A 13,499-nucleotide genomic window follows, 5' to 3' on the forward strand; every position below is an offset into this window, starting at 1 on the left:
TCTCTCTCTCTCTCTCACGCTCTGCCTCTCTCTCTCTCTCTCTCTCTCTCTCTCTCTCTCTCTCGCGCTCTCTGATGACTGTCTTCTGTCCTGTGTAGGGGAGTTGGAGAAACAACAGGGCTCGAAGGGAGTGTCAGCTAAGAACAATGGCACTCTGGAGCTACGCAGCAAACAGGGCTCCCCGTCAGGTGTGTGTCTGTGTACACATGTGTTTGTGCACCTAACCTAAACTAACATGCAATACTGTAAAACATACTACTCTCCAGACACACACGCACGCATACACACACACACACACATTTGTTTTACAATCCTTGTGGGGACCAAACAATTGTTTCTCATTCAAAATCCTATTTACCCTTAACCTAACCATAACCTCAAACCTAACCTAACCCCAAACCCCTAAACCTAACCTAATTTTTCCTTGTGGGGATCGGTGAAATGTCCCCAAGTGTCCGGATTTTCCTTGTTTAACTATCCTTGTAAGGACGTCTGGTCCCCACAAGGACAGTAAAACCAAAAACACACACACGCCACTGATTTTGGCCTCATGTTGCTGCCGTCAGCTCTTATGTTGGTGTCATTTTGATTGACAGGCAAGCAGGACCTGGATGAGAACAGTGGACACAATGCAGTGGAGGTAAGTACTCACTGATAGGCCAAGTCTTAATGCAGGTAAGTGTTTATTTGTATCTATTGTCACTGGAGGAGAGGCCTAGGCACCACAGAAGTTAGCCTGACCTAGCATAACGCTAGTGCATCTGTATGTGAGTGGATGGGTGAGTGTGACCCTATTGAACTAACTATTGACCCTATTGAACTAACTATTGACCCTATTGAACTCACTATTGACCCTATTGAACTCACTATTGACCCTAATGAACAAACTATTGGCCTTATTGAACTCAGATCAGACAACAAATCTTGCCCCCATATAGCATGACATATCCATATACAGTACCAGTCAAAAGTTTGGACACACCTACTAAGGGTTTTTCTTTATTTGTACTATTTTCTACATTGTAGAATAATAGTGAAGACATCAAACTATGAAATAACACATATGGAATCATGTAGTAACCAAAAAAGTATATTTTATATTTGATATTCTCTCAACAAGCTTCATGAGGAATGCTTTTCCAACAGTCTTGAAGGAGTTCCCACATATGCTGAGGACTTGTTGGCTGCTTTTTCTTCACTCTGCGGTCCAACTCATCCCAAATCATCTAAATTGGGTTGAGGTCAGGTGATTGTGGAGGCCAGGTCATCTGATACAGCACTCCATCACTCTCCTTCTTGCTCAAATAGCCCTTACAAAGCTTGGAGGTGTGTTTTGGGTCATTGTCTTGTTGAAAAACAAATGATAGTCCCACTAAGCGCAAACCAGATGGGATGGCGTATTGCTGCAGAATGCTGTGGTAGCCATGCTGGTTAAGTGTGCCTTGAATTCTAAACAAATCATCACACCTCCTCCTCCATGCTTCACGGTGGGAACTACTCATTCAGAGATCATCCGTTCATCTACTCTGCGTCTCACAAAGACATGGCGGTTGGAACCAAAAATCTCAAATTTGGACTCATCACACCAAAGGACAGATTTCCTCCGGTCTAATGTCCATTGCTTGAGTTTCTTGGCCCAAGCAAGTCTCTTCTTCTTATTGGTGTCCTTTAGTAGTGGTTACTTTGCAGCAATTCCACTATGAAGGCCTGATCCACACAGTCTCCTCTGAACAGTTGATGTTGAGATGTGTCTGTTACCTGAACTCTATGAAGAATTTATATGGTCTGCAATTTCTGATTCTCATAACTCTAATGAACTAATCCTCTGCAGCAGAGGTAACTCCGGGTCTTCCTTTCCTGTGGCAGTCCTCATGAGAGCCAGTTTCATCATAGCGCTTGATGGTTTTTGCGACTGCACTTGAAGAAACTTTAAAAGTTCTTTGTGTCTTAACTGTCGTTTCTCTTTGCTTATTTGAGATGTTCTTTCCATAATATGGACTTTGTCTTTTGTCAAATAGGGCTATCTTCTGTATACCCCCCTACCTTGTCACAACAGAACTGATTGGCTCAAATGCATTAAGAAGGAAAGAAATTCCACAAATTAACTTTTAACAAGGCACACCTGTTAATTGATATGCAAAGCTGTCATCAATGCAAAGGGTGGCTACTTTTGAAGAATCTCAAGTATAAAATATATTTTGATTTTTCTAACAGTTTTTTGGTTACTATATGATTCCATATGTTTTATTTCATAGTTTTGATGTCTTCACTATTATTCTACAATGTAGAAAATAGTAAAAATAAATAAAAACCCTTGAATGAGTAGGTGTGTCCAAACTTTTGACTGGTACTGTAAATGTCCTTAGTAATTGTTCTAGATAGGTAGGTAATAGTAATAGGTAGAAATATGGGAAGTGGTTACTGCATTATATACAGTTGAAGTCGGAAGTTTACATACACCTTAGCCAAATACATTTAAACTCAGTTTTTCACAATTCCTGACATTTAATCCTCATAAAATCCCCTGTCTTAGGTCAGTTAGGATCAACACTTTATTTTAAGAATGTGAAATGTCAGAATAATAGTTGAGAGAATTATTTATTTCAGCTTTTATTTCTTTCATCATATTCCCAGTGGGTCAGAAGTTTACATACACTCAATTATTATTTGGTAGCATTGCCTTTAAATTGTTTAACTTGGGTCAAACGTTTCGGGTAGCCTTCCACAAGCTCCCCAAGCTAAGTTAGGTGAATTTTGGCCCATTCCTCCTGACAGAGCTGGTGTAACGGAGTCAGGTTTGTAGGCCTGCTTGCTCGTCCACGCTTTCAATTCTGCCCACAAATTTTCTATGGGATTGAGGTCAGGGCTTTGTGATGGCCACTCCAATACCTTGACTTTGTTGTCCTTAAGCCATTTTGCCACAACTTTGGAAATATGCTTGGGGTCATTGTCCAAGTGGAAGACCCATTTGCGACCAAACTTTAACTTCCTGACTGATGTCTTGAGATGTTGTTTCAATATATCCACGTAATTGTCCTTCGTCATGATGCCATCTATTTTGTGACGTGCACCAATCCCTCCTGCAGCAAAGCACCCCCACAACATGATGCTGCCACCCCGTGCTTCACGGTTGGGATGGTGTTCTTCGACTTGCAAGCCTCCCTTTTTTTCCTCCAAACATAAAGATGGTCATTATGGCCGAACAGTTCTGTTTTTGTTTCATCAGACCAGATGAGATTTCCCCAATAAGTACAGTCTTTGTCCCCATGTGCAGTTGCAAACCGTAGTCTGGTGGTTTTGGAGTGGTGGCTTCTTCCTTGCTGAGCAGCCTTTCAGGTTATGTTGATATAGGACTCGATTTACTGTGGATAGCTATACTTTTGTGCCCGTTTCCTCCAGCATCTTCACAAGATCCTTTGCTGCTGTTCTGGGATTGATTTGCACTTTTCGCACCAAAGTACATTCATCTCTAGGATACAGAACGCGTCTACTTCCTGAGCGGTATGACGGCTGCGTTGTCCCATGGTGTTTATACTTGCATACTATTGTTTGTACAGATGAACGCGGTACCTTCAGGTGTTTGGAAATTACCATTTTTTTCTGAGGTCTTGGCTGATTTCTTTTGATTTTCCCATGAAGTCAAGCAAAGAGACACTGAGTTTGAAGGTAGGCCTTGAAATGCATCCACAGGTACACCTTCATTTATATCAATCAGAAGCTTCTTAAGCCATGACATGACTGTTTAAAGGCACAGTCAACTTAGTGTTTTTAAACTTCTGACCCACTGGAATTGTGATACAGTGAATTATAAGTGAAATAATCTGTCTGTAAACAATTGTTTGAAAAATGACTTGTGTCATGCTCAAAGTAGATGTCCTAACCGACTTTGTTAACGATAAATTTGTGTAGTGGTTGAAAAACAAGTTTTAATGACCCCAACCTAAGTATATGTAAACTTCCGACTTCAACTGTATAGCCTGGGCCAGAGGTTTGGAGGTGGCCCTTGGGGCTTTCAGGTGAGTGAGAGAATGAGAGAATCGAAATGGCAAATTACCATGGTAAATTACCATAATTCTAGAGGGTGTTTCAACTTTTATTCAGTTGACATAACCTACCACAATACAGCTGTGTGTATGTTTCTGTGAGAAAACGTAGCATTCCACATTCCACATGATCAGCAGAACTACAGTACCCAGAGGGATTTGAAATTACCACTCTGGTGGTGCTACATGACCTTTTGTATCCCTCCGCCAGAGGACTGGTGCACAGAGGCAAACACACCCGGCCAATGTGACATTCAGAGCCTGTTTAACAAGAGGCAGTGTGCTCGGTCTCCATTGAAACAAGGCTTTATTTGTTCTAACAGTCCACAGGCCCACTTCGGTATAGTTCATTTGGTTTTGATCATCTTTAAGATACATTATACATACAGTATCTGCTGGGTTAAAGGACTGGGTTAAATGCAGATTTGGAGTTGCATTATTAGTGATGGAGGTGTATTGTAGTTGTAGGTGTGTCGTACCTCCCAAGGCCAAGGTGGCTAGAGTAGGTGTTGGTCTTAGAGATCATGTCCCTTCGCTCTACTCCTACAGTCTCTTACCTCCTCCCCACGCTGAAATGTCAACCCCCTGTGAGCGAGGACGTAAGCTGTCGAAATGCAGCGGTGCTGGGTATAGGGTCAGTTTGATAGCCCCGTCTCCAGGAGACAACCAGATAGGCAGCCAACGCCGCCGCGTCCCCCTGTGAGCTCTCAATACACGGGGGGCTCCATTTGCCCTTGCCCACCTCTGCTCTGCCATGAGTCTATTTAGTCTGGATAAAGTGTAGCATGTATAGAGAAATGTTTTTCATTGATTAATTATGTGCCATTTATGATATCTGAAGTTACAGTCATGAATCACATAACAACAGGTGGATTCATGTTGCACCCATGATCTATATACAGCCTGTAAGACACAATCTGCAGTATGTCCAGCCTGCTGAATATGTGTGCCAGAGGGAGAGATGGAAGGAGAAAGGGAGGGACGAGGGAGAGAAATCAAAGGCAGAGCGTGACTCATTGTTCGTTAAGGACGGATGATAAAAGATAAAAGATCTAGTTTATTACATTATGAATAAATGTACATCAAAAGCCCCGATGGAAATGGCATCCATGTCATCCGTCTAGCTTAAGGGCAATACGGAGCTGAAACCCTCATGAAAAATCAATATGGACCTGTCAATAGTCATTCTTGTCACAGTTCCATTACCAAGCTTGCATAATAATCTAAAGCAGGGCTCCCCAACTGGTGGCCCGTGGACCGAGGTTGGCATGCGGGTTTTTTTATTTGGCCCCCCAAGTTTACTGAGCAAAACGTTTTCATTGTTGGACATAAAAGACTAAGATAACAACAGACACCAGGAAATCAACTCCAAGTTATTTTAATTTGGGAAATCTGTTCCCAAATATTCCCACCGGGGCCTAAACATTCATTTTTGGTCCACCAGCCACTGTGTCAAGTAGATGAAAAAATCTGTCTCACTTTACTGACCTGTACCTGCTCCTCCAAAAATGAATATATCAGCGCTTCACTGACAGTGGGCAAAGCTGTTGCTGCGCAAGGTGGGATGTAGGATTTTGTATTTCTTTGTGCGATTAGCAGCTATGAAACAAAGCAGCAGAAATACTTTGGAAACAACTACATCAGCATTTTTCTGCTACAAATCGCACATTATGTTCATACTTGACCTTTGACTCTATTTTTATTCACAAATGCGAACATAATGCTCCACTGTAGAGCCCTGCAAATTGACCACCCGCCAACGTGGCTGGGGAAATAGACATTCTTACCCGACAATATCTAAATCTACCTGCATTTGGCGGGTGGCTGGTGTTCATTTCATGCCCTGGTTCCCACGCATAATAGAGAGACGTGATCATACTGTATATAAATGTAAGCAATGTTTGATATGATTATGTTCTAATCAAATATTATATCTGTTTGGGCTTCTTGCAGTCAATTTGCAATCTACAAATGATTTGTAATTATCTTCTGGCCACCTGACCATCCACTCAATAAATAATGGTCCCGCAGTTGAATCTAGTTGATGATCCCTGGTCTAAAGCCTAGCCTACCATCCCAAAGTCCCTTCCTATGTTAGTCGCTCCTATCTTACAGTGCCTTTGGAAAGTATTCAGACCCTTTGACTTTTTATACATTTTGTTAGGTTACAGCCTAAAATGTATTAAATTGTTTTTTTCTCCTCAATCTAAACACAATACCCCATAATGAAAAAGCAAAAACTGTTTTTTTAGAAATGTTTGCTAATTTATATATTTTTTTTAAATGAACTGAAATATTACATTTACATACTGAAATTATTCAGACCCTTTACTCAGTACTTTTTTCAAGCACCTTTGGCAGCGATTACAGCCTCGAGTCTTCTTGGGTATGAGACAATAAGCTTGGCATACCTGTATTTGGGGAGTTTCTCCAATTCTTCTCTGCAGATCCTCTCAATCTCTGTCAGGTTGGATGGGGAGCGTCGCTGCACAGCTATTTTCAGGTCTCTCCAGAGATATTCGATCAGGTTTAAGTCCGGGCTCTGGCTGCACTCAAGGGCATTCAGAGACTTGTCCCGAAGCCACTCTTGCGTTGTCTTGGCTGTCTGCTTAGGGTCATTGTCCTGTTGGAAGGCGAACCTTTGCCACAGTCTGAGATCCTGAGAGCTCTGGAGAAGGTTTTCATCAAGGATCTCTCTGTACTTTGTTCTGTTCATCTTTGCCTCGATCCTGACTAGTCTCCCAGTCCCTGCCGCTGAAAAACATCCCCACAGCATGATTTTGCCACCACCATGCTTCACCGTAGAGATAGTGCCGGTTTGCTCCAGACGTGACACTTAGCAGTCAGGCCAAAGAGTCTAATCTTGGTTTCCTCAGACCAGAGAATCTTGTTTCTCATGGTCTGGGAGTCTTTAGGTGCCTTTTGGCGAACTCCAAGCGGCTGTCATGTGCCTTTTACTGAGGAGTGGCTTCCGTCTGGCAACTCTACCATAAAGACCTGATTGGTGGAGTATTGCAGAGATGGTTGTCCTTCTGGAAGGTTCTCCTGTTTCCACAAAGGAATTATTGAGCTCTGTCAGAGTGACCATCGGGTTTTTGGTCACCTCCCTGACCAAGGCCTTTCTCCCCAGATTGCTCATTTTGGCAGGTCGGTCAGCTCTAGAAAGAGTCTTGGTGGTTCCAAACTTCTTCCATTTAAGAATAATGGAGGCCACTGTGTTCTTGGGGACCTTCAATTCTGCAGAAATGTTTTGGTACCGTTTCCCAGATCTGTGCCTCAACACAATTCTGTCTCGGAGCTCTACGGACAATTCCTTCGACCTCATTGCTTGGTTTTTGCTCAGACATTTACTGTCAACTGTGGGACCTTATATAGACGTGTGTGCCTTTCCAAATCATGTCCTATCAATTGAATTTACCACAGGTGTAGTCCAATCAAGTTGTAGAAACATCTCAAGGACGATCAATGGAAACAGGATGCACCTGAGGATGCACCTCAATTTCGAGTCTCACAGCAAAGGGTCTGAATACATATGTAAATAAGGTATTTCTGTTTTAAAGGTTTTATATATTTGCAAAAATTAGCAAAAACCAGTTTTCGCTTTGTCATTATGGGGTATTATGTGTAGATTGCTGAGGAGATTTTTTTATTTAATCCATTTTAGAATAAGGTTGTAATGTAACAAAATGTGGAAAAGTCAAGGAGTCTGAATACTTTCCAAAGGCACTTTAAGTGTTTAATCATTTCCATAACGAAAGGGAACATATTCCTCCATGACAAGCACTTCCTGGTGGAAATTACACATGCCTGCATACATAATGAGGCTGATTTAGATCTAATTTGCATACGAGCTACACCGCAAATGTGTTCAGCGGCTGATTAGCAGACTCCACCGAGAATCCACCTACAAGTGCTCTGTAATGAAACTCAGCTCATTCTGGTTGTGTAGACAACTAGACATTTCCCAACATATCTCTTCGTTCCAAGACCCATATGTTTGGGGAGATGAGGGGAACTGTGAAGGTACCCAAGCTGCATGAGTACTGCTGGGGAGGAGTCATACAGCTGATTAGCCAAGTAGTGGCCTTTCACCCTGCAAGCAAAGCAGTGCTCGCTTTGAGACTGAATGGAAGCATAGTGTTTATAGTGAATTAAGAAGTCCATTTGTTGCGAAACATGCGCAAATGTGTTATGCCATCGAAGACTTGCACATACTTGCTCTTGTAGCTTTTAAGGACCTTTTCAAAACATGGGAATACTGTTTGTAGTCATAGGACTAAATAGGAATCGAAGACAAAGTAATTCTCCCTGCAACACCAAACTATGTAGGATGTACACAACCCCCAGTGAGAATGCTTTAGTTTTTAACCGAAAAAGTTTCACAGGTAGAAAAAGAAAGAGTTTCTTCGGAAACTTCATGGGACGTCATGTTTAAGTAGGATGTCAAAACCCTCCTGGATCTTTTACGGTATGATCAGGCCTGCTGAACAGAGCAGGCTTGGTGAGTGATCAGGCCTGCTGAACAGAGCAGGCTTGGTGAGTGATCAGGCCTGCTGAACAGAGCAGGCTTGGTGAGTGATCAGGCCTGCTGAACAGAGCAGGCTTGGTGAGTGATCAGGCCTGCTGAACAGAGCAGGCTTGGTGAGTGATCAGGCCTGCTGAACAGAGCAGGCTTGGTGAGTGATCAGGCCTGCTGAACAGAGCAGGCTTGGTGAGTGATCAGGCCTGCTGAACAGAGCAAGCTTGGTGAGTGATCAGGCCTTCTGAACAGAGCAGGCTTGGCGAGTGACAGGGCCTGCTAAAATGTGTTGTAAAATGATGAGAGGCATGCATTCTGATGAGTATTGCCTGTGATGTCTGTGGATGTCTCGTCCCCTCCCCCTGTTGGTTTCACCTTCGTCTCCAGTTCTAATCCCCCCCTTCTATGTTCAATGGCCGTCTAAAAACACCCCTCCCTCTCTCCTTCACCCCCAGTGTTCAGTGACCCTTAGTGGTGCACAGTGGTTTGAGAGGGAGGCACTGACTCCTTTAGAACCACCAGGCTCCCCCAAAATAAACAACTGACCCACACCTCTCCTCTCAACTGACACCCTCACACCCCCCCTTTATCCACAGCCTCCCCCCACCTCTCCCACCTCTACACCAATGCTTCCAGGACCCAGTCTGAACTGGTCCCCCCAGCACCAGGTGGCGCACGTTCGCCCTCCAACCCTCCCCCTCTCTTCCCCCACCCCCCACCCCACGCATGCCAGTTGTGATGTGGTGTCACCCAAAAAAAGAGAAGAGGGCTGAGGGAGCACTAGAAGGAGGCCAGTCTTATAACATTTGATGCTGTCTCTGGCTGTTTTCTAAACTAGGTGTCAATTCACAACAGGCTTCATACGTACCAGCTCAGCAGCAGCGGGAGCTTGCCCCGGAGCCCCGAGAGTGTTGGAGCCCTTCTTAACCACCGGGGGGAGCTCTTGCAGCAGCCGCAGCTTCAGTCAGCCGCCGGCACCCCCCTCCACCACCTGCAGCAGCTCCAGCCAATCAGTATGGGCGACCTTCGGACCGACACACTCATCCAGTGCCAGCAGATTGTCAAGGTGATTGTCCTGGACAACAGCGGCCATGGCCGCGTGGAGGCCTTCCTCAGCCACACCCCCACCCACGCCCATCATCATCACCATGCCCACCACCACCAGGTCGTCCGATCGGCCGCCTCCACTCCTGTGAGGTCGCCAGAGAGCAAGGACGGTCACCAGCCCCCCTTACCCCCTCCTCCTCCCCCCTACAACCACCCCCACCAGTACATCCCCCCGGCGGACCCCCGCCTCAGCCTCCAGAGGACCCCAAGTGGCTCTCGAAGCCTGCTGTAAATAAGAGACCAATGAACCAATGACCCCCCCCCCCCCTCACCCACCTGACCTCACCCCAACCTCACACCTCCCTCCCAACCTCAGCCCAACCCCACCCACCCCGACCACGTCACTAACAGAACATATGTACATGCTATACATACAGAGACAGAGCTATAAAAAAGTTAACACATCTATATGCATATATTTAAGGAAATAACGACAAAAGATGAATCGAGGTAAATATTTAAAAAGAGGTGTGGAGTAACGTCATGAGAATAATCCAAGTGAAAAAGAAGACGAATTTTACTTGATTCCATGTGTATTTTGAAATATTATGTAGTTTTAACAAATTTCTATAACAGTTTTGTCAGTTTTAACTCTTTAAATATAGATAATATCATTGGTTTCTTTAGTTTTCTGGATGGATCTTTAGTAGTTAACAAGGAAGGACGTAGTACAAAATCCAGCACCAACCAACTAGATTCAGATGGATTCCACAGACTACGTGAATGTCTTGGAGATTCACTCCAAGATTGAACTTAATCTAAGAACGACTTTTGTTCACTTTTACCATTCATATCCTAACCTCATCTCTACTATGTGTGTGTGCATTTGATTGACAATGACTGAACAATGTGTGTGCCAAAATTACGGAAATCTCCACCAAACGGACTACTTTGTACTCGGCTAGAAGAAAACTAGAAGAACTCAGAATCTCCTCCGCTCTCACCTCGAGGAGTACCCTACATATAAAAATAATTACAGCTAGCGATATTTCAGTGCAACCTGTCTCCTTGTTTGCAATGTCTCCTTGTCTCCTTGTTTGCAATCGTTGTTTGGAATGTGGATTTATTTATTGAAATGGGAGACTGCTGTATCTCTTTCTCCCCTCTCTCTCTCTCTCTCTCTGTCTCTCTCTCCCTCTCTGTCTCTCTCTCCCTCCCTCCCTCTCTCTCTCTCTCTCTCTCTCTCTCTCTCTCTCTCTCTCTCTCTCTCTGTCTCTCTCTCCCTCTCTGTCTCTCTCTCGTCTCTCTCTCTCTCTCTCTCTCTCCCTCTCTGTCTCTCTCTCGTCTCTTTCTGTCTCTCTCTGTCTCTCTCTCCCTCTCTATCTCCCCCCTCTTTCCCTCTCTATCTCCCCTCTCACTCTCTCTCTCTCTCTCTCTCGCTCTCTCTCTGTCTCTCTCTCCCTCTCTGTCTCTCTCTCGTCTCTCTCCCTCTCTCCCTCTCTGTCTCTCTCTCTCTCTCGTCTCTTTCTGTCTCTCTCTGTCTCTCTCTCGTTTCTCTCTCTCGCTCTCTGTCTCTCTCTCTCTCGTCTCTTTCTGTCTCTCTCTGTCTCTCTCTCGTCTCTCTCTCTCGCTCTCCCTCTGTCTCTCTCTCGTCTCTTTCTGTCTCTCTCTCTGTGATCTGAGGAGGTGTGTTATTTGTCACTCTCTGTGATGTTGTTTTTCTTTATTTTCTATTATCAGGAAACACACTTCCACTGTCATCCTCCACAGATCCCCGTTCAGTTACTGTAGCTAAGGATGATGGCATATGAAGGCAAGGCAATCAATCAGAAGGCTTACTGCCAAACCAAAAGCCAATAACAGCCCAGGAAATAAGCTCTTTATTTGCTATCGTCATTGTTATATTCAGCTCAGGAATTCTTGACGTAAATGTTCTGGAATGTTCTGGAATGGTTTAGATTGCACATTTATTGTATGCATGTGCTGTTATGCTGAGAGCATAACTAGGAACAGAAATAACTCCAGGCCCTAATCACAGCCAATAAGACTGGTATTTCCCACTATTCGCCCTTTGCCAGTCTGTAGATCTGTCTGCCAATACAATCCAACCAAAATGATTTCCCAGTGTATTTTGGAGTGCAACACACTCATTATGTTAAAGATATGCACTGGATAAACATGACACTTGTAATTTCTCAATGCTGCTTCTTCTGTGTATCATTATCAAGCCTTTTTATTTGACTTTTTAAAAGCTTAGTACTCCAATATTCACATCACTCATAACAGCACTCAAATGTTTTGTCTGTTATTTGCTCATCTGTATTGAAGGGGACAAGAATAATCTTAATCTCTCGCTTTTCGCTCAGCTTAGTTTGTTAAATATCAAATTGGGTTGTCAGAGAGGACAAACGAGTTATCTCCATCCATGTAAATGCTAAGGTCAACAAAATGTCATTTATCTGAAATAGTTAATCGACTGCTCTGGTCTGATTGTGCCCATGTTTAAAACATGAGCTACATCAGGTGGTGTGGAGTATGTATTCGGCTGGCCCTCCTGGCCTCCTCTCATCCAGCCCTGCCGCTAGTTCAGATAATTACCAACCTGCTGTGTGGAGGTCTCCATCTCATCTCCAATCTCAGTCTACTTCATCTGTGAGGAGCGAGCTCCTGGAAAAACAATCTATTGCGCCACGCTGCTGTGGAGGCTGAGAGGTTGACTGTGGTGTGTGTGTGTGTGTGTCTGTGATATACCAAATGTGATATGTATCCCATATCTCCTGTGTGTGTGTGTGTGTGGAGATTGTCCCATGCCCACCGCAGCATCGTGACTCCCGCTCACCAAGAGGAGATCTCACACAAATCTCTTCAGCGGAGATCCTTCCCCTTTTTCTCTCTTTATTTAATGTGTCAGTTTCAATAGACACAAGGCTATGTTATATTAACTGCTGAAGGGTGTTTAAAACAGGGTTACATATTTCAAATACTTCACTGTGTCAGTGTCCCAAATAGTGCACTGTTCCCTCATAGTCCCCTACTTTTGACCTATAGGCCCTGGTCAAAATTAGTGCCGTAGAGAGGGAATAGGGTACCATTTGGGACGCTCGCTGTCTCTTTAGTGTTGAACAGCCCATGGCAAACCAGAGAGCTGTGTCTGTATCCATTTCACACTCTAAGAACAAGGTAATCTGTTTTCTGTTCCTTTAGTCGTTGTCAATTCGAAATGTGGAGTGAATGTGATTCTTCAACCAGGCATGACATTGGTTTTGTATGTATAGGAGGCCTATTGATACTGTGATACATGCTTTCCCTTCAAAGTCAAGTTTGTTGTGCATGACTGAAGTTGACAGAGTGCAGCACAGGGGATAAATATGTCATTATTCTGTCAGTTCACCCACAATGCATCAGAATGTGAGAAGCCTATCATTGTCTTTGTGGGTGAAAATGTGACTGTCTCCCACGAATGGAGTCTCAAGCAGCAAAAATTAGGTTTAGTGGAATTGATTGAATGCTACTGTAAGTTAGTTAAAATGACTAACCTTTTTCTTTGAATATAGACGAAAGGGCTCTGTGATGCTAAAAATGCACTGCTGTCATTTCGGGTGACACGTGGAACCCTTCCCTTCTGGGGGTTTTCTGTCACCTATGTTGTTCTATTGTCACACAATGAGGAAGGGAATGTTTTAGGAGGACGGACTTGTTGAATCTGGGCAAAGGTTTTAACCATCACCTCCCTCAATTGGCTTTGAATCCCTCTTTACCTGTCTTTTGTTCTGCAGTATATCAACATGCTATTAAAGATGGTTTCAGTCTATTCACCATACTGGATGTCTCCTGTTCTTTCCCTCTGTTGTGCTGTATGACTGGGTGTAGTACACACAACGTTCTATTAC

At 43.9% G+C, this 13,499-nt stretch overlaps 1 protein-coding gene across 3 annotated transcripts in view; it reads left to right on the forward strand.

The window, feature by feature from the left end:
* Positions 1 to 13,429, forward strand: part of LOC129838510 (IQ motif and SEC7 domain-containing protein 3-like) — a gene marked incomplete at its 5' end in the record, with an annotated part of 72,859 nt that extends 59,430 nt beyond the window's left edge. Inside the window, 3 exon segments of one of the 3 annotated variants that reach the window (XM_055905535.1) lie at positions 99 to 188; positions 597 to 640; positions 9,401 to 13,429. In XM_055905535.1, coding sequence (XP_055761510.1) covers positions 99 to 188; positions 597 to 640; positions 9,401 to 9,901 — 635 coding nt within the window. 3 annotated transcript variants of the gene reach the window in all.
* Positions 13,430 to 13,499: the final 70 nt, after the last annotated feature.

The sequence above is a fragment of the Salvelinus fontinalis genome, chromosome 39, assembly GCF_029448725.1.
Source record: "Salvelinus fontinalis isolate EN_2023a chromosome 39, ASM2944872v1, whole genome shotgun sequence".
Taxonomy (NCBI): domain Eukaryota; kingdom Metazoa; phylum Chordata; class Actinopteri; order Salmoniformes; family Salmonidae; genus Salvelinus; species Salvelinus fontinalis.